General features: G+C 40.6%; 1 protein-coding gene across 6 annotated transcripts in view; it reads right to left on the bottom strand.

Moving 5' to 3' along the window:
* The window catches only part of WAPL (WAPL cohesin release factor), a 160,231-nt gene that overhangs the window by 56,713 nt on the left and 78,918 nt on the right, over positions 1–24,600 (bottom strand). For 3 of the 6 annotated variants that reach the window (XM_063339144.1, XM_063339145.1, XM_063339146.1), the window contains one exon: positions 13,420–13,943. In XM_063339144.1, the coding sequence (XP_063195214.1) occupies positions 13,420–13,921 (502 nt within the window). In that variant the 5' untranslated portion in view covers positions 13,922–13,943. Of the gene's footprint in view, positions 1–13,419; positions 13,944–17,280; positions 17,669–18,167; positions 18,323–24,600 lie in introns of those variants that run through there. The other 3 variants (XM_063339143.1, XM_063339148.1, XM_063339147.1) reach the window with 2 other exon arrangements.

Raw genomic sequence — 24,600 nt, 5'->3', positions numbered from 1 at the left:
AAACTTCACAAAGCTCTATTTATGTTATTTTGATGATTATTGTGCCAAGTAACCTTTGTAAGATGACCATTAGAGACAAAAATTCAAGTTCATACACTGCAAGATATTCAATTTATATAAGGTAATAGTTTATACCTCTCTAAATATAATATGAAAGTGCTCAAACAATGGGAATGTAATCGAGTTCTCAAAACCCTACTGCTTTTTCAATAACATACCTTTGCTTTTTCAGTAATAGACCTTTAAACATGACAGAAACGTCCATCTAGACTTCTTATATCACTTAGACAAGGTGAATATAAAGATAATATTCTGTTCATATCTTTTTAAAAAATACATATTTAATATAAGCACTCATTTATTAGATGGAACAAATGCTATTCTATATATCCAATAAAAAAGAAAATGCCTTGTGGCTACCATGAATAGCCATAGTGGGATCACCTCTTGCCTTTTCATTTTTAATACCATATACAAAATGAAGAATTAAATTCTAGACTTAATTTTTTTAAGACTTTTTTTTTTTTTAATAGAAATGCATTTCCTTTAGGGGTAAGACATCTACATCCCTCAGTTGGACATCTCTGATAATTCTGACATTAAGATGTCTCAGATTGATATTTTCATCAAGTACCTACACTTCACCCTTATTTTAAAAGATTTTTCTTCTTAAGAAACTAATGTCTCCCTGAAAACATGCTTCCGAACAGCCCTCAGAAGCATTACTATTTCTTCATTGTATTATATGAGAAAAGGAAGGAATATCTATCTCTCCACCCACAAAACTTTTAGTTCGATCACAGTAATAATAAAACACACGATATAATTACAGACTTGTTGAGATGGTGAAAGGTCTAAAAAAAATTGCGAGTCTTTCAGAAACCGCCAGAGTGGAAAGAATCACCTTTTTTTTTTTTTTTTAAATTGTATTCCATCCATAAAATAAGTGTTTTAAACTGAAAGTTACAAACAAAACAAGGTAAGTTACTAGTTGAAGATAGAAAGACAGCTTCCAATATGCTTCTTACCTTCAATGTTTAGCTATATAAATTGTCTTAAAGAACAAAGAAGAGATAGCCAATAGTTTTTCCAGAGCAAAAGCCATGCTAGACCAGCTGAGCAGGACCTCTGGTACTATTCAAGACACTTTCTAGCACAGGCAGTGAACATAAAAAGGGGACTCTAAGGAATCCTCTATTCACCTGGCTCAAAAAACTTAACTTCTGGGTTGATGATGAAATAAGAAAAAGAAGTTGCTAGAAGAACAAATAAAGAGACCATACGGCAATTTATCTTCACAATTGGCTAAGTGATTCCAGTTACTTTATATTGTATAAAAAACAGCAAAGAAACATAGAGACAAGTGCATAAAGGTTTTAAGAATGCAAAAATATGATTAATTCTAAACCTGACCTTTGACTGTCCCCCACTGCTTGGAGTGGCGTGGAACACATTCATTACATCTTTCTCTGATAATGACAAATACACATAAGGGGAAGTTACTGGTACAAACAACAGAGAGATGTGAGAGCCACTGACCAACATCATCTGTAAGTACAAGGCAGCTTCCTGTGAAACAAGTGAGCATGATCCCAGGACCTAGAAATAAACATCAAGAGACCAAGAGGAACAGGCAAACACCAGCTGTATTACGTATAGCTGCAACAGGCCAGCAGCACCCAGAGAGACCAGGAAAAGATGCCTAGCATGAAAAAGAATTCAATGAGTAATTAACAGTTTTCCTACTGGTGATTTTGAAAGGAGATACAGGTAGAGAACACCAGAAACTGCCTGAAAGTACCTCGGGAGAAGGGAGAAGAAAGTAAGTGTCTGGGGGAAGACAGGAGCTTAAGAGGTTGTACAAGTGCTCCCAGGAGCCTGAAGTGTTTTTCCAGGATTTGTTATACATCTTGCCAGAGTTGCTCTGTTCTGTCAAACAGACAGCTTCACAGATTCCTCAGAGAATTTTTTAGACAGCTCGAACTGGTATTTTCTCATATCGTCATTGATGACATACTCGAAAATTTACAGTAATGAAACTACGTTGATATGATTGACTGATCACCAAGCGTTACACTTTTAGCATTTGGGTACACGTAGCAAGAACCATTCTCATTCCTGCTCAAGGTTCACCATAATGGCATTTACCATTGCATTAACTCAAACTTGGTCAAAACCTGCTCCAGGCAGGGCCTAAAAGCAGTGAGCGGGTTAATGCAGAAAAGGCGAAGCCATAAATGCAATTCTTATCATTTCTCACAGGAGATTAGGAGTTCAACAGAGCCTTCTTACTTGAAGAGGAAACACTGCAGTTTGGAGAAAAGATAACTCTCCATCAACTACCGAAGCTGTATGAGTTAACAATTTCACACCCTGATACAGCATATACCAAGATGGAATCCAAAACACAGTGAAGGGAAAAAAACCTTTTGGAAACAACAAACCCCCATAATCCAAACCAGCCATCAAGAAATGTATCCTCCAGCCTAGTTCTCATTTCAATTTCATTTCATTTCCATTTAACTTAGAAGACTAAGTTGCCTGGCTCTATGTCTGAAAATATCATTTTCGGCTCCATAAAAATCAAATCATCATTAACAGTATAACACTAATCGCCTAAAGTCAAACACTAGATGCTTTGTTAACAATTCAGTGATGAAGCTACAAAACCTTATTTGCTATTTTTAAGTTACTTGGAGCACAGAGAAGCCTCTTAGGCTGTGAGAACAGTGTCTCTTAATGTAAATTTCTATCCCGAACAGATTCAGGGCTCACAGAACAAACAAAACTCGTTGCCCCGTAACTCAACCACCATCCCCCCACAACCTCCTCAACACCAACCTGTTAGACTGGGCAGGAGACAGCACACACTGCAGATCACGCACAGCAACATGTGCTGGCTAGCCAGCTTGCTGCAGCCTTTCTAATGGATTAGGAACCCACTTATAACCGCATTTTCCTTCCCAGCATGCAGACAAGAGAGAGGGAAGGGAACAGATGAATCAATTCAACTCAGTTTTTCACTCCACCATTTTTCATGACACTTTGAAATCTCCCCTTACCTCTCAAAGCTTCATCAAAACTGGTTATTAAGTACAAATGTTATTAGAAAATTTAAGAAAACAAAAGGATGGTCAATATTAACCTTGGTATGCTAAGAAAAATGTGCTATGATGTCAAAATATGGCCACATGTGCAAAATAAATGTTTACTACTTCTATTTATTCACCGAAGAGTTGCCAGCATTAAATCTTAGCCATACTAACTTGAACTCCAGGTTAGTTTTCTCTCATTTCCAGCAATTCTTTATGAATGTTAACCAAAGCATCTTCCAAGCTACAAAAAAAGACATATTGTTTCTATAGCTTTTGTACTATGAAACCTTATGCCCCTTTATTGCTGCGTAACTAGCTGTAGAAGCCTTCATTTTAATATCGAAAGGAGCATGATTGAATTATTATACACAGGAAACAAATCTATGAACTTCAACTAGGTTTCTTTTAGTATTAGCCACACATATTCACAGAATTCATTGCAAATGTATAGATAATATTAAAGTTAGTCAGAAGCAATGAAATCTTTAAAAAGGCAGGCAGGTGGCATGATGCCAATTTTATATCCCTCTCTATTTCTCTTCAAATAGACACCTGACTACCAAGACAGATGTAAAAACAAGAACATGAAACCTCAAGGAAAAGACAACAGTAAGACTTTAAAATTAAAAAAAAATAAAAAAAAAAAATGTGTATCCAGGGCCCTCAGATCCCTCCAGCTACTGAGGGCACAAATATTAACAGGCTACAGCTCAGGAACAGACCACTGACACAGGATGTAGGAAACAGTTTGTTAAGCTCATTATGAGCTACAGCTCTGCCTGATGTTCCTGAACCTCAACAACATTTATTACGGCTCCATTACACCATCACTGATGTCCCCAAGCATAAAGCTACATCACTTTACAACTTGAAGCTGACCAAGCTAAAGGAAAAGACGAATCTTTACCAGGTGCTTCCTCATTTCTGGGAAGAGAGCCCAACTGAGACATACACTCAGTGTCTTCTCTGGTTCAGACAGAAAACCAGCAACTGCAGAAAAGCCACGCTTTTCTCCAAATAAGAAAACAAATTTCATTACTGTTTCTGTCTTCTGCTCTACATTGGAAATGAAATGGTTTGGTTGGTAAGGAGAAAAGGTTACAGTCGAAACTCCTTTGATCCATTTTCTGCCTATGATTGAACAGATGGGAAACACAAAAAAGCTTTTGGATACAAAATACACAATTCTAAGAAAAGGGCAAAATTTACTTAGATCCATCATTACCCACAAGATCTCGGAAAGCAGTGCCTGTTAGCAGGCATACACAGAAGATAAGAAGCTAAGAGCCTCAGAAGATGACTCTAAAGACCAGTTTCATGGTTAATAATCACTAAAATAGCTAAAATTATAGAACCACCACATCCATAGCTATGATTACAAATTCTTAAGTAATTCTGGTTCTTTACTTTTGTTGAAGCAAAATGAGTTCCCAACCAGTTTGCATGCAGGTTGGATAGACACTGCTTGCCTCTTTGCAGATGTTTTTAGTGGCATCTTCTTTTGCAGAATTCCACAGAAAACCCTAAAGTGATGAGTTTTAATTTACTGCCATCACAGAACTATTTTCCTTAAGAACAGTTTGCTCTTCTTGTTTCCTTTCCAGCATCCTGAATATCAAAATTCTAAGGCAATTTATATGAAAAGTTTAAATTTATTATTTATTAAGACTATCTACGAAACAGGTTCTCCATCACATCACATCATTTCAGTTAAGATTAGTTATTCTTCTAAGCGTATAGCTTGTGAGACAGAATACACCTTTTCTTCTCTCAAATCACATAGATGCAGCCTTTCAGTTTGGTAACACAGTATTCAGCGTCTCTCATAAACCATTATTTTCATTCCATGAACCTAACAGATTTCCATATTTTCAGAACGTGAACTGTTCTGCTACTGCTGTTAGCACAACAACCCACCATGCTGTGGTTCCAAGCTGTGAAAAGCTGAACCCTAACCACCGCATTACTACTTCTCACCTTAGACCCCTGTTTAAGCCATAAGTAGTAATTCCTTGTAGACCTTTTTTCCACTGGGAAAACATGGTACCAGCAGGCGTTCTGAAAGGTTGTCTTACGCTGGTGCAAAAATGGTAGCTCCTGTTAGCCAGTGTACAATTATTTTTTTTAAAATCCTTGTAATTCAATGGAAACAGAAGGCTTTCACAGAAGTGCAGGCTGACACGACCACCTTCCCTCTTGTGCAGAAAAATATTCACAGAGCTAATCACTTGCCTTTATCTCAGGCACAATTTTCAATGGTATAGGAAGACGTTGTTTTTTGAAGTAACAATCTATCTGCTTTTCCCCCTCTTCTTCTACTTCTTCAGCTAACAATCATTAGATATTCTGCCTGATCACTGATCTTTCATTGTATCTTAAGTCACTGCCAGCTCAGTACCATCTTCATTCCAATCTATACATACGTACCTGGCCAAACCAGGCAGTGCCGTGTTCAGCAGTACTGCCTTCCCTCCAAACATTCAGGAGTAAACCCACCAAACCTCAAAATTACTAACTTACTCTTTCATTATTAAAACCATTGCCACCTCCAATGCAAATACACCTAAAAATTAATCTAGGTTATTGTCATCAGCTATATCCAGCCTCTCAATTTCTATCAAATTAAAGCCCTATAACTTCCTATACACTTTGACCCTTTTTGTTTTCCAAGGTAAGTATTTTTGTCCAAGTTGCACCTATGTGTCTTGGACCTTGTCTTTCACAGCTGGAAAAACTATCATTCCTCCTTCATTGTTTTTTTTCTAGTCTTGCTTAAAACTCTTCTACAACATTCTGAAAACCTCATTTAAAGTCTGTTTTCCTTCTGTGAGTATATACTTACAGGACAAACATGATTTTTTCTTTTTTTTTTTTTTAACATTGCCTCACATCTTTATCTATCTACACTCATAACAATATAAATTATAACGTGACTCTACAGACCCTGATATTATGTAAAAACCCAACATACCACACAGTGTGTTATCAATGCCCATACCCAACTTGCATGCAAAGACCACAACTCTCTCAAATGAAGGACAAATCGCAGTTTTAGGTAACCAATGCTAAAACCCCTTCCTACAGAAAGAAAGAAAACTATTTTTTGTCTTCCAGCAAAGAATTAAGCTTTGAAGGACTCTACAATACCGCAAGCAAGACTACTTGGCTAGAAATCTAAAAATAAAATGGTCTGGAGAGACAAGAAATTGTGCAACATCAGATCCAATGGTCAGAAGAGCTGCTACACTCTGTATTACAAGAGTTGTCAGAGCCTGAACTAGCTGTATCATGTGTTCACCTCTGATGGAAAGTCCAGTGGAACAGACACATTCTTCCTTACTCGTAGCTCAGAAGGGCATCATCTGCCCAGAGCAACAGGAGAAAGCTGATCCAGGAAGCTAACTACTTCTCCCTTGCAGGGAAAACAAGACAAAGTGTTATGGGCAACACAAGGGGCTGGCACATGCCAAAAAAGCTTGTTTTCACCAACTTTTGAAGTGTGAGCCCTTATGAAAAATGTATTAAAGCATATTATAACATAGCAGCTCTAATAACTGTCAAAGGAAATGTATCCTTAGGCTAAGTCAGTCTGAATTCAGACACTACTCATAAATATGTGGAAACCCTTTACTAAACACAGTGGCAGTTTCCTAAAAGAAAATATGAGCTAAGTTTGAACTTGAAAAACATTTTCCATACAGTTAGTAAGATCTCATCAGTTTGAACCCAAAATGGCTTCCTTACCAACTGTTTTCTGCTTTCCTGCATGCTTTGGCCCGCTTAAGAGGTATGCGCATTAACAGCTTCTTTTTTTTTCTTCTACAAGCACCAACCAACTGTTTTCAACTCAAAGTTATTTCAAGTTTCTAAACACAAAAGAACTTAAGAAGCAGTCAAAGGTTTGACCTTTTAAAAACTAACTGTTCATTATGCAAGTCCATAAAGAAATAATGATTTTAAAAGTATGGTATCCAAAAAAGGAATTGAGAATCTCACCATTGTTTGGGAAAGGGGAGTTATAGATTGGTCGAAAAAAGTTTCATGTGCTCTGTCCATGGACATACATAGTGTGCATTTCCCTGTCATTAGGAAAAATATGTTGGAGAAATCAGAAGATTCCTTCCTAAATACGAGGGGTTTTTCCCTGTATTGCTATTTTAGCAAACCAGTATAAATACTAAAATTCAAACAGAATAGCAGTCCTTCCAGACTTTTTAAAAATATCAAGAAAAAAACAAAACACACAACCCAACCTTCAAAGAAGTATCAGAGTAATACCAAAGCAAAAAAAATTGATAACAATTATCACGCTAGTTCAAACTTGGGCTACCAATACAGCAAGAAAATTCTGCATGTACAGGCTATCTTAAAAAGGAGGACACATAACAAAAACAACTGAAGAAGAGAGGACTTGCAGCTATCTATATACCCAGCATAACTACTGCCATCTAAAAAAACCTCATAACACTGAAATTCTACGGGCATTCATAGTTTCTGATAGACCTTTCCCCTTCCCTGCTATCAGTTTCTTAATGCTTTGAGCCAGCCAGAGCACAGCTGCAGTTCTTTTTAATCATGGGTGCCGCCAGCTGTCTCCTAAGACCGCCAAATGCTCAGACCTCATTCACTTTACCCCAACTTTTTGCTCCATTTTTGGACAGAAAAATGGCTTAACTCAAATTCTTCCTCAAGAGGTAAATAAAGTGCACTCAACAACTCTGCAGAGAAAGAAAGATAAGATTACTCAGACGTAACTACTATCTTAAATGTCCATGTCACCGTTAAATACAAAATAGAAGCTCTAAAACAATTTGAAAGGAATACCCTGGCAAATCTTGTCCAATGTAATTAGGTAACAAACTTGCATTTGAGAAGTTGAACCTTAACTCTAAAGATAGGGCTCCCCCACCCACATAATCAGGATGCAGAGGCTTTGCAGACGCATTCACCAAGGTACTATCAGGATAGTCCGTCAAGAACAGACCCCATGACTTGAACTGTCTTCTTTTCAGGGCAACCATTTTCTGCAAATTACTCTAGTCACTCAGTGTGCTTTTCAAGCAATTAAACGCAACTAGATTCTGCATATTGGGTCGTGAAGGGGTAAAGCACAGTTGTATCCCTTCACTCCCATATTGCAGAAGCACAAGTTACTAAAAATGATTACATTTGCCATTTTGATTTGCTACCAATACGTGCATGAGCCCTAAGTGAAAAATAAGGGCATTAAGAACTACCTACAAACACAAAAGAACTGAATGGCAGACAACAGGCAAATGTTTCCTTACAGCACCATGAGCAAAACTACTTCCAGACCAAAGACTCGTTTGATTACCAGTACACAGTAACAAATGACAAGATGCAGAATAGCTATTTTCATAATTACTCTAAGTGTTAAGGAAAAAAAATAAATAATCCAAGTATCACAAGTACTTTAAATGCAATAATTTGTCTTTTTAATCTCAAAAAGCCTCAAAGGGCACTGCCAAGACAATAACCACAAAATCTGTACTTAGCATCAGAACACAGCAGAGAGGGATACTATTCCTACGCTGCTCTGTATTCCGAAAACACATATTAAGCCATTCTATTTTCTATTTCTCCACAGCAAGCAAAATAGGTTTTCAAAAAATAAACTCATAGGCTTTAAAACAAATCAGACTTAATCCACGGCAAATGAAAACACTTCTGGGTTAAAAGCATAATGAAATACTTAATATTTTAATTTAGAATTAATGTAAATAAGTAGTATTATTTCATAGTCTGAAGTCAAAACCAAACTCACACACAAGAATGCCAGAAGTAGCATTTCCCTAAACTGAACTAGCCGGAGTAGGGAAAGTAGTTATTCAATTTGAAACATATTCATACAGTAATATAATTATGAAATGTCCTACCATCTTTTAAAATTCATCAAGCTTTACTTTTCATCTGAAAAACTGAACTACGTTAATTTCAACACACAAGCTAACATAAATATCCTAAGAACAAAATTATTAGAAATTTTGTTAGAACAAGCACCTGACAATTTGCTCTCCAAGGCTGTAAATGGTTTTATGTTAAAGCTTGTGTGCAGGTGAAGTTAGTGTGAAATACTATTTGGGTTTATGCCTCACAGAATAAGGTTAACAGTTTAAAAAACAAATAAACAAAACCCCAGCAAGGCATTTCAGAAATCAAAATAAGTATCGCTCTGTGCGTTTTCCCCTTATCCTACTGTAAGACACTCTCAAAAAAAAAGCTCACCTTCTAACTATAAAGTTGTTGCATTTTTGCTTGATATGAATTACCAGTGTAATATTTTTCCAATGACATGACTTACTTTCTAGCTACCGAGTCCTCCTACCTCAACAAAAGTGACCTAATAGTAGCTATTAATACTGAATACTCTTTCAGTATTTCTAATTTACCTGAACTCTTATCTGTAAATTACCTGTTACGTACAGGATTACTCATGAACATTCTTCCAACAGTATTAAGTCTTGATCAAGCAACGTAGGGTAAGATTATGAGAAGCTTTCCACATTAAGAGCTTCTCAAAGCCTTTAAAATGAGATTGTTACAAGCACTAGCTGAAGGCTATTAAAAAAAAAAAGAGAGAGACCAGTAAGTCATACCATCTTACAGAAAAGGTACAGATCCTCAACTGTGTTAAACAGTTGCACAACTATTAAAACAATCCAAAAAATGGCCAGCTTTTTAATACCAAACATTAGTTAAAATTAACTGACATTGCATCACCTTCATTTTAACATCCAAAGAAATGGACATTGAGGCAGGATAATACCTTTGGAGCAGACTTAGCAGGCTAAACTGTAGCTCTCAGCTGCCCCATAGCCACATTAAGTCACAGTTTTCACCTCATTCTAATTCTTAAACTTACTTCACCTAGGTTAAGAATTAAGATACAATGATGGCACATTTTCTATCAGGAAGTCTTGAGACCTTAATTCATGTACTGTCTAGTACAAATTACTAGCAAATTGCACTTCAAATAAGTTAACAAGCACTTTCATGACCATCAGTACCAATATAGCCTAGTTTCCTCCACTGTTGTATGTGGGTTAAGGTTGAGCTCACATTGCAGTCTCTCTCACACTGGGAATATTAATATTGTTCTATCTGGTTGCTTTTCTTTCTTTCTTTCCTTGCTTCCTCTTCAGGAATAGTAGAGGTTGCTGTCTCAAGGATCTATAAGCCTTTTGAACAATTGGTTGAACCTGGTGGAATTCAAGAGTCACCAGGAAGGGGAAAATGATTATGGGGAGGGTGAGGACACAGAAGCAATAGATATACACAGACTATACCTTAGGAGACCACACAACAAGAAACATCCTTTTTATTGTAACTCATTTTTTGCCCCCCAAGTTCCCTCTCCCCCCATAACCCTCACCCCCAAATCTATAAAATTAACTCTCCAGTTCTGAAAGATAGCCTTATACCATCAAACTTTACTTCATAGTCAATATAACAAAGAAGCCTTTGAAGTACCTACATTTACACTGGCTAACTATACGGCTATCTCCAATTGCTCAATGTTCGAGTGACGTACTCAGAGACAATTTTTGTTTATTCTGGATCAGTCTACACACAAGCATAATAGCTGCCTAAACCATCTGAGTTTCATTTACAATAACTGTCCAAAATAAACACTATCACCAAAACTACAGTCTTGGTTTCCTTACCCTTATTTAAACACCTTCTTAGAATGTTTTGCAAAGACTCATTCTCAGTTGAATTTAATTTCTGAAGAAAGCTACAAAATGGGTTTTTACCTTCATTTGACTGGGTGTAAATGGGTTGAGAGCAGCCCTGAGGAGAAAGACTTGGTGGTACTAGTGGACGAGAAGCTCAACACGAGCAGGCAATGCGCATTTACAGCCCAGAAAGCCAATCGCATCCTGGGCTGCATCAAAAGAAGTGTGTCCAGCAAGGCGAGGGACGTGATTCTGCCTCTCTGCTCTGGTGACACCCAACCTGGAGTACTGCGTCCAGCTCTGGAGTCCTCAACGCAAGAAGGACGTCAACCTGTTGGAATGGGTCCAGCAGAGGGCCACGAGGGTGATCAGAGGGCTGGAGCACCCCTCCTATGAGGACAGGCTGAGAGAGCTGGAGTTGTTCAGCCTGGAGAAGAGAAGGCTCCGGGGAGACCTTATAGCTGCCTTCCAATACCTAAAGGGGGCCTACAGGAAGGATGGGGAGGGACTCTTCATCAGGGAATGTAATGATAGGACATGGGTTAACGGCTTCAAACTGAAAGAGGGTAGATCTAGATTGGATATCAGGAAGAAATTCTTTACGGTAAGGGTGGTGAGGCAGTGGAACAGGTTGCCCAGGGAAGTTGTTGATGCCCCATCCCTAGAAGTGTTCAAGGCCAGGCTGGATAAGGCTTTGAGCAACCTGGTCTAGTGGGAGGTGTCCCTGCCCACAGCAGGGGGGTCGGAACTAGATGATCTTTAAGTTCCCTTCCAACCCAAACCATTCTGTGATTCTGTAAACAGAATGTAATAGATTCTGAAAGAACAGTATCATCAGATCAAGATCCACCTTGTCCCTCCCTACTGGCTGAATTGCAGTCAGTAACAAATACTTAAGGAAAGCATGCGAGAACAGAATTCCTTCAGTAAACTGTTGCTTAAGTAACCTCCCCCTCTGCATCCAAACTACCACTACCTTCCACAGCCACTGATGGACTTATCCACCAAGATTCATAAGCTTCCTTCATTTTAGAGCTGTATATATTTATGGTATATATACTATTGTCTAGCAAGGAGTTCTAGAATTTAAATAAGCATCCAATTAAAAAGTTTTTATTCCCTAAATATTGCATTTTATTATTTTCCATAATACTGGAACCAGGAAGCACCAACAGAAGTGCTGAACTCTGTTCCTCCTGGCCTTTCACGCACTATGAATTTCAGAGCTCTCTGCGCAGCTCTCACATTTTCTTTTTCAACCTGAAAAATACTGTTCTAACAAAGCTTTTCTACATGGAAACTATTTCACTGTAAAACCTGCTCTGCTACAATCTCTCGTTAACAACCAAGGAAACTCATTACCATTTCTCATCCTTGTAAACATTAGGGGATAAATCTATTCAATCTCTTATGAAGACTTAGCAAAACATAAATTGTATTTCCAGACTGAAGGTGGATCATACTTACAGATAAATAAACTGCAGAAAACCATATGAAAACGAGAAATATTTCAGCAGCAAAAATAAGATTAAGATTAAAAGACAACTACGTCTCACCAACATGTCTGTCAAACTCAGTTCAAATCAACATTTCTTGGTTTTTTCTTGTATTATATCACTAATAAAATCATCTTGCAAATAACTGAGCTATGCATATCTTCCACTATTCAGTATCTTCTTGTCCACTGTCTTAACAACTGAACAAGTCCACTCAAATTTCTGATCCTAGGGTTAAGTTAACCATAGCCGAGAATTCAAAGCTAAATAAATTCTTCTCATTAAAGTGGAATACAATAATCCAGAGAAAAGTCAGTAGGTGTCACCTTCATCAAGGTTCATCTACTGTGATCTTCTGCCCAATTTTAGAAGCTGCAGTTTAATCAGCCCATTATATGAAAACTTCTAATGAGATATAATAACATCTATCTTGTCTAGGAATGACTTGAACAAAATTACAGTGATGTTCAGCTCCATGGAGTTTGTGAATTCCCTCTCAAAACCATTAAGAAAACAGCCCCTAAAAGACGTTTGACAGAATTCTGTTTCATAGGTCTGAAGCTTTTTATCTACACATTGATAAAGATGTACTAATTAAAAAAAGATATACATACACCTTTGGGCAACTGAAGTTCAGAAAACTACTTTTTCCATCCAAATAATTAAATATGGCAGGTTATAAACTGTATCTGCACCTGCATGGTAGTTACTGCGTACCCACACTAAATTAAAGCCATCAACTTAAGAATAAAGCATTCTATTATTACCAACTCATCACTCTTTAAAATACTGCATGTTAAAAAACCCACAAATGCAGAGCTCAGAACAAATTTTAGAAAAGGCAGGTTATTATTCCATTCTTTTCCAGGCAGGCTTACATACTACGTTGAATCTAAAGCATTGTATCTCAAGTTGCAGACTTAGAGTGCCAATGATCTCAGGCCGACGCGTAAAACATAGAATGCTTCGCACTGTTTTCAGTTAAATAGCATGTCCTTTACAATTTCTTACAATCAATTGCCCCCCGGTTTTATTAGAACACTTAACCAACCCCTGAAAACACAAAGTCTAAATGTAGATTAGTAAAAATTAGAGGATAACAGAACTATGAGGAGAGATGAGTAAACGCACCTGCAGTTACAAGTTTAGCACTGCTGCCTTTGCATTCTCCATCTTCCACGTTTTTGCTTGTGCTCTTTTCTTTTAAGAGAGGAACAGTATTGTCAAGAGATATGCACTTGCTGGATGCAACGTTTTCTCCACTGTCTGGCTGATTAATTCTGCTGTTAGCTTCAAGTAGAGGAGTGAAGTCCTCAGGCTGAGCAGCTTCACCGGGTTCCAGCTGAGAGGAGCTTTTAGCCTGTGACACATTCTTTGAAGACACAGGAAGAGATTCTTCATCACTGTCAAATCCAAATGGATCCTCTGTTACCTCATCTTCAACTTTGGGTTTTTTAGGAACTTCAGAAATATCTGGTTTGACACTGGGCCTCTTCTGTCCTAATTTGGCCATGAAGGTGGTTTCTCCCCATTTTGTACTAAGGGTGGTCCGTTTGTTGGAAAATACTTCGTCGAACTTGGAACTGCCGTTTCCCCCTTTCCGGCTGTAGGTCTTTCCAAATCTGGATGTCATTTTGGCTCCTGTTTCATATTCTCTGTTGGAAAAGAAAGAAGAAACATAAATTCACCAACTTTTTTGTACAAACAATTGAACTTTCATCCTTTATTGGGCCTACAAGCATGTACATTTCACATGAGCAACAGATACATCACATCATCTGCTTCTTTCTATAGACTAACTCATTTGCATGTGAATGTCATTATGTCAAAAGTTTCTACAATAAGTGATATATCTACCAGCTTAACTCAAAATTCAGCTACTTGTGGATTTATACAACAATGGCACAATGGATCCTTAAGAAAAATCTGCTATGAATGCATTATTTTTGGTATTGCTTTGCTCTAATTTTATATTTTCAAGTATAGATGGCGCCGCTTTCATGAAACATCAGCAGCAAACCAAACAATATTTTCACCACATCTGAATATGCAGCTCTCTGCTAGAGTCCAATAACACAGAATGGATTTAAAAAGACTCTTTGTAGTTCAATAAAAAAACCCTGTCAGAATATTTTAAGTTGCTGTAGATATTTTAAATACTAATTAATCACAAATACCGATGACAACTTCACCCCATGTTCTTCTCGCACACTCAGACTTACTGAGCAAGCATATTATTTGGTAATGCGATGCAGTTTATGCCATCTGCACAGTCATGGTCGAGACTGGTACACGGCAATCCCCCATGAGTAAATCCGACTGATCAAGGGACAGGAAAAGAGAGACACTTCTCAACCCATTTCTAAGAACATGGAGGACACCTTATGCAGACCAGCATAAACCATGACTGCTTACTAGCTGTTGCAACTCTAGCCCAATTCAGTTTGGTCTTTCAGAAGAATAAAGTTTAAATATGAACAGATTAAACAGGAACACATTTAAACAGTTCCCTGCATGTGTTCTATTCCTACTTTTGTTAAATTCAAGAAGGAAGACAGACCACTTTGTTTCTTTTTCCCAAAACAAATAGTTCAACTACTGGATAAATGACAACATAAAAACAAAGCAACCATATCTGTTTTGTAAACCAGCATTTCTCTCTTTTTTTGGTCCAAACATGAATAGGAAATTGGAATTCTTTATAGTCAGTCTGAATCTAATCAAATCCATCTTTCTCTGTGAAATTACTCCCCATACTGGAGAAAAGTCTGTTAAAAACAGGGGGGGCATTTATTTAAGCTACAGAATCAAAGAAATCCAACTTTTAAACTGTTGACTGCCTTCATATAAAGTATATGAAAAATAGCACTTAAAATCATCATTAATAAACTTATCACATGATCCCCTTGTTCAAGACAACTGTTTTTATTATTATCCCCCTGAATATGTGGTACACTACCTTTCTTCCGTATTTTAGTTTTCATCTCAACACTCACAGTTTCTCAACCTGAGGTGCTAGACTAGCTTCTGTCAAAATCGCCAACTGGTTTCCAGAAATGTCATTCTACCACTTCACTCTAGCAGGATTGTCTCACTAATAATAGTCTCCCTTTATCAGACCAGGCCAACCTTCACTTATCACATGAACTGAGCAATTCATCGGGTCTATGTTTGTGCAAATTTTAATCGAATTAAAAGTATCAAATTTGAACTTGAGAAGTTTACCAGTCAGATGGTGTTGCAATGCAGAAGAGATACAGGAACAACCACTTTGGGAAACACTCTTCTCCCCAGCAGTTTAGCAGATGGATGGTAAAGGCATGGGCTTATCTACCACCCAGAATTCTGCTGTGAAACACCATTCTGCAAACTGCTTCTGGTTGCTCCTAGTAGATATTACTCTTTAACCCCATCTCCATCCTCTTTTTTCCCCCCACAGTGTCATCGGCCTACTCTGTGCTGCTCCAAACAGATCGTTGCCAAACTACTTTTTCTTTGTTGCTCCACTGTGCTCTACTTTCCAGAGCAAAACTGAAACTTCCCTGCATCCTTTAGAAAATGAACAGCAAAACAAATCCATCTTAGTAGTTTTATTTTGCTGATGCTTGAAAATACTTATAACAGTAACCAACATGTTTTATACCAGAAAGGACAGTTTTTACAGCTATAGAAACTAAAGTGAAATATTTATTAAAATCTCAGTTCCTCTATAATTCTTACAGAAAAAAAATGAATTCACTTCATTAGCACATTTTACTCCCCGAAACCCTGACTCAAATAAGTATTTCCAACACTGCATTTCCAGCATCTGCAAAAGTAATGGCAGAGTTAAATTGTGACTTGTGGCTTGCAGTTTTAAGAAGATTCTCATAGACAAGAGGACTTCGTTTTCAGAAAGTAGAGCTCCTCAATCTACATTTTCCTATTTATAAGTTTAAAAATTAAGATAGTCTCATAAGAAGTTTTGAATCAAAATGTCAAAACTCAAAAAAATGACACAAACAGGTTAAAGGATGAGTATTAGGAAAATATACACTATGCTATAAACTCATATCTGAGTGAGATTAAAGACAACAAAATACACATGTACCTCCTTACACAAGAACATCACAGAACAGGATTTTAATCTTTACTTAGAATACTCCCTTGCTTTTCGCTGAGCGTGAAATAAAAAAACTTGGCCAATTTCACTCTCTTTCCACTCCCTGCCTCTCTCTCCTGCATTATGCTGCGATATTTGAAGCAGTGCAAGAAACGTAAACACAAATAAAAACCCGAAACGTAATTCTCCCGCATTTCCCAGAGCGAACTCGGCGGACCAGCCAGACATCAAAAACCCGATTAATTCCCCAGAAAGCCCATCAGCCCATCCCGACTCATCCCTCCTCTCTACACCGTTCCTCTTACATAATCAAAGGAAAGAAAAATAGGTTAAATGCACGGAGGCAGAAGAAGCTGATGAAATCCCACGGTGACAGTTTCTTTTTTTCCTCCCTCCCCCAGCGGCGGGGAGGGCGGAGGGGGGGAAGGGGGGGGGGGGAAGGGGCAGCTAGCGGAACCGGGTCACCCCACCGTGCACGCCCGGCGATTTCTGATGTCATTTCCCTTCCTCCCCGGCCCCCTCCCCCCCCGCCCCGCAGGAAAACCAACCCCATTACACAAGTCCGCGGACCGCCGAGCAGCCCCGCGGCGAGCGGCGGAGCCCGCCGCCGGCCTGGCAGGCCGCACCCCCCGCTCCGCCCCGGCCCGCACTTCACCCCCGAGCAAAGTCCTGCCGCTCCCGCCCCGAAAACTTCCCGGCGGGCCGGGGGTGGCCGCGGCTGCTCCCCCCACGCCCCGCCAGGCCGCCGCCGCCGCCACCACCGCCCCGGAAGCGGGGGACAGCGAAGGGGACAGCGGCCGGGCTCCGGCCCCCCGGGGCCTGCTCCGCGGCCCGCACAGGCCTCGGGGGCCGGGCGGCCGCTCCCGGCTGCACGTTCGCCCAGCACCTACCTCGGCGTCGGTTGTGGCAGCAGGGGCGGGCAGGCGGGCGGACGGTGCCGGGCGCGGGCCCGGCGCGTTCCGGGCGGCGCCGCGGATGTGGCTCTCGCCGCGGTTTCTGGCCGCCGATCTGCCGCCTGCGAAAAGCGCTCGCCGACGGGACACCGCCGCCGGCGGCGGCAGCAGCAGCACCCTTCTCCCGGAGTGGCGCGGACGTTAGGGCCCCCGCCGCCGCCTCCTCCGGCGCCGCTTCCTCCGCGCCGGGATTATCGCCGCTCTCGGGACGGGGCCCGGGACCATCTCTCCGCCATTTGCCCCGCTCCTTCCGTCACTGCGCGTCCCACGCCCGGCCGCCGCCGCCCAGCCAATCGCACCCCGCCTTACTCAACCGACGGCGCCGCCGCCGCTGCGCATGCGCCCCACTGCCGCCGGCCCTCCCCGCGCGGCGCCTGCCGGGAGCTGTAGTTCGTAACCCGGCGCGGGCCTGGGGCGAGCGGGGGCCGCCCCTCCCGGCAGCGGGGCCCGCCAAGCCCCAGGGAGCCGCCGGCCGGGCCCGTGCCGCCTTGGGCCCGGTGGCCTGAGGCGGCCGCGACGACGCGGCCTGGCGGGACGCGCCGCGGCCTCCGCTGAAGGCGGGGGCAGCCGGACCCGCCGGCGGCAGCCCCACCAGGCCGCGGGTCGCGTCGGGGGTCTCGGTGCAGCGCAGCCCCGGCCCGGCGGCAGGAGGGAGCCGGAGCGGGCAGAGCTTAGGTCGAAACCCTCCCTGGGAGTCCAGGGAGGCGGCGGGCACCCAACCAGCCCGATGGCGAGTCCATGAAAAGTTTGTTAGGCCAAGCAGCGGCAGCCGCCCCCCGGGAAAGGAGCCCCGGCCGCTCCGGGCAGCACTTATCCGTACTCACAGTGGTTGCGCTGTCCCCAGCCTTTACACCCACTCCGGGGAGCAAACGTGCTCTGCAGAGAACTCCCATGGAAGGAAGAGAGAGAGCGCAGGCTGCAAAGTAGAGGCTTTCACATGCTCCTACTTCCACAAGCACCGGCTTATACAAACCAGTTACATCCACCCACGTAGATTATATTTATGCACACCTTTGAGACTGTAATTAACAGTACACTTCTATGTAGAGTCAAAAAAAACTCCACGGAGATTGTGTCATACAGCACATACGTATAGGCATCAAACAATCATCAAATCCACTATTTTACATTCTGTAAGCAGTACTTTGTAAAATGCTTGTGGAGTAGAAAACTAGGGATGCGCTACTACAAAAGCAATGCATTAAAAAAGAACATCACTCTCACAGATGTAGTTTGGGAATTTTTAAGAGGAACAAGAAGCTTGGGGGGGGGGGGGGGAAGGCAAAAAAACCCCAGCCTTCTACAACCTTAGAACCTAAAATGGTTTCACAACACATGTGATCATACTTGCCATCTATCATTTGAGGAGAGGTTTTAAAATACAGGTCCCAAATGCCAAAAAAAACCCCAAAAACTTTAAAGAGCCCAATTTCACTGCATAGAAGAGGTTGGAGTTGTTTCGATACTTCTATTTAAGAAACATTACTTTTTTTTTTTCCCTCTTAATTTTACCGAATGCAAAATTACTGGCTTTCACTAAGGAGATGCAAAACTATAGTTTTGTTTAGCGACTCAAGTAAATTGAATTTTGGCCTTAACCTGGTACCTATTGATGTGTGGGGTAGCTTTTAGGAATCACTTCTGAAGAACAAACACACTCTGAATGTGCTTTCTAAAGCCAGTATACAACTGGTGCTAGAGAAAGTGAGGATAAAATAGAGTGGGCCTTGTGATGAGATGTACAAGCTTGATTTGAGATACAGTTGAGGTTTGTGTGGTGTTTCAAAGGCAGCTTACAAGTCTATCTATATCCAACCACTCAGTTACTGAAGAGCTACTGAAAACAGGTTACAAATTTTAAAATACATAAGTTGAATACAAAAAGTGAGAAGATAATTTTTTTCCTGAGAGTATTCTTGTATCACAGCTACTAATTAGGTTTGTTTAAACTTCAAGAGTATAATAGATAGCTAAACCAGTTTGAGATTTGCATACTATGGCGTGAGTCTAAAAGTCTAATTTGGTGACTGATATGTCAGACAAAGAGGGAAAAACCCAAAAACCTGTGAGAGCTCAGAATACTTTCAGGCTCTGTGGAGTTCCTCAACATTAAAAAAGTTTGTCCTGAGGACCAGAAAAATTGAAGAATATGGCCAGAGTAAAGAAGTGGCACCAAGAAACTATTTGGAAATCGTTTGCATTTGGATATAAAGTTAAGAGTTGAAATTAAATTAAAAACGTTTCTAACTTAAAGCCTGGACTACACAGGTCACTTAAACAGTAATTTAGAGAATTTTGCAGTATAGTGATAGTAACTGGATGTCACTTGAAAGCTCTCACACACCCTATGCCTCCTGGGCTTCCTATTCCCAACCGTATTTTCAGTCTTTGTAGAATCTCCATACAGAGTAATCTAGAACAGTGCAGATTCATGGTCATGACGGAATTTCACATGACTAACAGAGGATAAATTAAACTCATATACGTACTGCCTATCCTATCTTGGGTATCAGCAGAAGCCTGTAAGTCTAATAAGACCTTTTACATAGATGACAATGGAAAACAAACATTGTTATGTTCAAAAACAGCAGAGACTGGCCAATTTTTCTGCACCTGACTTACTTTAGATACTTTTGAAAATTTCACACCTTGTGACTTAATAAGCTCGGCAATTAACATGCTAAGCTTTGCTATTTCTGTTTTCATCTGGCTTACCTCAAATATGCAAGTACCAAGATAGGGCAAATAAAAGCCAAATCCCATTTACGTTTGGCAGTAGGTAAATTTAATTCTCAAAGAGGAGGGAATTCAACAGGCATCTTAGGCTTTTTGTGGAATTCTATTATTGATAGTCGCCATCTCCCTTCACAAACAAACCAAAACCCAACCATACAAAACCCTTCACAAAAAAGCAGCACACAAAACACTCCAGTTTGGCATTTGCCTCCATAAGAACAGCAGTGGGAGGGAAGCAGCCATCTTACAATTTTAGCTTTTCCATCTTAAAAACTTCTCGGGGAAAGCCTACAGCTCCCTATCACGTTCCGTTACTCCCCCCACCAAAAGAAACTAGCATCTTTACTATTTATTATAAAGCCAGAAAGCACTGACAAACACAGCTCAAATACATCAAAGCTGGAGATAAGAGAGATAAAAGTGTAACAGTAGAAGGAACATATAAGGACAGAACAGTTATTTGGATACATCACATATTAATAGACTCTAGAACCCTCCCAGTTCTCTTTTTGAGGTTCTGTGCTGAGATCTCCACAGGGGGAACAACACAGACTTTTCAAAATGAGCTGTAGCCTGGTAAGGAGCCTTTCACGTAATTCAGTCTTGAGGCAGCCATTGAAACATTTGAAAATTTGAGTTTCTTTCAAAAGAAAAGTGAGGCAATGCAGTAGGAAAATTGAAGGTTTCCCATGCAGCGGATACGCTGGGGGGAGATGGAGACAGTCATATCCTTCCAGAAGCTGTCAGGAAGGTTTCTTAGTGCTGCCTCATGGACAAAAACAAGCATTTGACAGTAACATCAACTAAAAGTGAGACTTCAAACAGACTTTAAAAGGACCATAGCACTTCATATCAAGTACATGAATTAACAGCATAATGCATCCTCGCTCAATTCCTTCCCCCTCAAACAGGAGAATAAGCTCAATATTCTTTTGCCCATTGCCCTGCTTCCCTGTGAATCACCACCCCGGCAGCAAATAGTAACTCACAGGAAGGGTCTCCCCATTCTCCTCATGCCCAGACCACTCCCCTCAGTCCACTCAGCACCTTCTCCTTCACCTCTTCCCCATTCTTATGGGTCTCAGCCCAGTCACTATTTGCCTCCCAAGTTCTCTCCAGCTTCCTTTAGTACTTTCTTCCTTGCCTCTTGTCCAGGTGGGAAGAGATGGGGGAGAAGAGGACGTCCTGCTGTTCTTGCTGCACTCACAGCTGCTGCAGTGCTTTCATGTCCCAATTAGTGCCACTTAAAATGCTAAACATTTCAGTATGCTTTGCCTTTTCTTTGCAGAACATCAGTCTCCTCCTGTTCCTGTCCTTCAAGTGACACACGGCAAGCAAGGGTGAGAACACTCAGGGCTTTGCCATTTTGCTTCACTGGGGCTAAAATTTCCCCCTTGCTATTTGCATAGCAAAGATGAAGGGAGGGTCAAGAGACACATTAAGTAACTAATTACCATGCTTTAGTCAGCCTCCCTGAAACAGCTCTGAAAATAGTCATTTATACATTAGTATCACTACTAACGCGTGCTGGAGGAAGTTCAGCACCAGCAGCAGCATGGGAGTGGGCGAGAACAGCTGGGTTGCACTGAGAGCTGCAGGGGCCCGATCAGAGCAGACCACAAAGCAGAATGTACAGGGGTGGGGTGGGGAGGGAAGGGGAGGTCTGCAACCCAGTGTACAGGGAAGTGTGATTTTCTGTCAAGAATATAGCTTTTCTTAGTGAGGTATTTCCAATGGGTAGCATACTGCTTATTTCTGACTGCACCCTGAAAAGTAAGACTGAAAGGCATTCAAATAGGGGATCTTTATACAGTTTCAGATCATATTTTTCAGTATTTGCATCATATTGTAGCTGTCTTCTCATTTGAGGTGGTCAAACCAAGGCATTAAGTTGAGTAACTGAAAGGTTAAAACAAGCATCACTGGACAGAGCAGCAGAGGGCCAGTTCTCTGTGATGAAAAAAAAAGGACTTCCCCAGATTGTGGCACTAACAAATCAGACCCAGGCAGCTAGAAGAAAAAGTTGCACTACTCCACCTTCTCTCCAGCCTGCACACCCATCTGTTGCAATCATGAGAGAGGCAGCATCGTCTCTGCAACGTAACAGCCTCTGGAAAGACTAGTTTTACTTGATGAACCAAGAACAGTCATTCACCTACGGCTAAGTTCTCAGTGGTTGTTCTGTGCAGGCTTTTTTCCCTAGGTGATCAGCCTGCAAGTCTACTGGAAAAACCTGTAGCAAAATACTAGTGGGAAAAGCACAAAGTAGCTTTCACCTTGTTATAATTGTCAGGGTCAGAACTTTATTCTGCCATGCAGTTTATCTCAGCAAGCTCTGCTGACAAAGTAACCACCTGTGCTGTTTCCCATGAAGGTTTTACAACATGCCAAGGTGTTTCAGGAAAAAAAAATAACCCACAACCCTTGTGTGCAGTAAGGATGCAGCCTAACTTTAAATGCAGCAAGGGAAGTCTAGGTTCTTTGGTCAGGTAAAGTTTCCATTGTGTTGTTATGAAATAAAAGGGGGCTGACTCTCTCAAATGCCAGAGACTTGTTGCAGCCTTATAGGAGGACCAGAGTCAATACCAACCTTATCATCTCCCTGAAGTTTTGTTTTTGTTTTTTTTTTTTTTTTTAATTCTTTTAAGTACTTATTGTCTCACATTATTATTGAATTTATGTCTGTCTTCATGGTAGCAGCCCTGAAGGAAAGCTACCAAAAATGCAAGAGCATAGTGCTTGTTGGGGAAGGGCAAACATGGGAACACAACAAGCAACTAGCATTTTAAATTGTTCTTATAAAGAGTTCATTGGTGGGACTCTCATTATCCTATTCTATTCCTCCTCCAGCAACAGGGTAGCAGCCATTTCTGTTGCTTATTTTGCTAATTTGCTTCCCTCACCAGTTTAAAAAGGCCTTGTGTGTGACCAACACTTATGCTTTATGTTCCTTTGTCCTCTTAGTTTTGATTACTAGGTTTGTGTGTGGCTCTTATATGCAGATGCTATAATCACTCAGTTCCCTTTTGAGTTTTTATTTACAAGATTTTTGTTCTCACCTCTGTATTTCCCAAGTACTTGTTTGTACTTTTTAGAAAGAGTAGAACTTGGCCAGTAATTAAGTACTTCTAACTCAGCAGTTACAAAACATTAAACCATAGCAATATCAGGTCAAACTACTAAGCTGCTACACTGAGACCAGTATGCGTGGTCTTTGAGGGTTGTGTGTTATGATACAAAGAACAGCAACATAAACTGCAACTGGAAAAAGAGAATCCACGGAGAATTACAACTTGCAGGACTAAGGAGGACTGAATGGACATGTCCCTGAAAGTCATGGCAGACTAAATGAACTATCTAGCAAATTAAGCTGATAAAATGAAAGTTAAAAAAAAATAATTAAATGAGGGTGGGAAGGTAGGAGGCAACAAATTATCAGTTAGTGACTTCATTAGTTTCTTGCCGGAATACAGCCCTGAACAAATTACTTTCACCTTTATTCAAATTACAATGCAGAACCACAAAAAAAGCTGCAACGTCTTCTACCTGTTGCACAAGACTGGTACATGGAGGGCTATACATCATGCCAGTTCTGCAATCCTGTCCGCACTTAACAGGGTTCACTGTGTACAACGTACCCATGTTCTGTGGAGTGGTCAAAGATCATCCTACAGCATGCAATAGAGTGCCTGTTAACGAGTGAGTGGTGGCAGAGTACTTCAGAAATTTATTTAAAGAAGATAACAAAAGGCTAAAACCAGCCTGTGTATTGACTGGTTCTTTAGACATATCAAAGAAATGACTCATTACTGGATCTAGCAACAGAACAGGCAGTGCATTTGCTGTCCAAAAGAACATTATTATCCTAAAAATAGATTGGCCTGCAGCAGCCTCCTTATGCGATAGTGGTATGCTACTGGATGTGCGACCTTGAATTTCAGAGATAAAAGTTTACTGTGTACCACAGTCACTTCTTGGTAAACATTTGAAAGAGACGGGAGGAATGTACTGATACAAGAGCTTAGGCTCAAACTAAGACTGCTTCAACTAACTCAAAATGTCTCCCTTGTGGTTTTCATAAAGAAAAAGTCTTTTACCATACCTGGGGGAAAAATAAAACCTAACTCCCCTTTTATCTTTTGATGTATGATATCAAGTGGCTTCAACATTATGTGTTAGCCACAAATGTCTACTTTGTACTTTTTTATGCCTTTCAGATACCAAACACCTGAGCATACCTGAAAGCGCATTACAATCAAAATACCTTTGCTGATCACCTGTCTAGCAAACACATAGCAGACAAGAACTACAGTTCATTAAAATAGAAAAAAGTCATTCCATGTTCTACTTCAGTTCAATCCTAAGCAGTCTCGTTCAGCACAGTGCTGTGTCTTCTAATGCAAGGTGTAGGAAGCAAGATCCATATCTTCAGAAACACATCCATGTAATAAAGTACAAGTGCATAAAACTAATGACATGTGATTATATAGATTCTTTGGAAGTAATTTACACTTAAGACTG

This window comes from Chroicocephalus ridibundus, chromosome 6 (genome assembly GCF_963924245.1).
Source record: "Chroicocephalus ridibundus chromosome 6, bChrRid1.1, whole genome shotgun sequence".
Classification (NCBI taxonomy): domain Eukaryota; kingdom Metazoa; phylum Chordata; class Aves; order Charadriiformes; family Laridae; genus Chroicocephalus; species Chroicocephalus ridibundus.
Note: the sequence above shows the minus strand (reverse complement) of the source record. Positions and strands in the feature narration are given on the sequence as shown.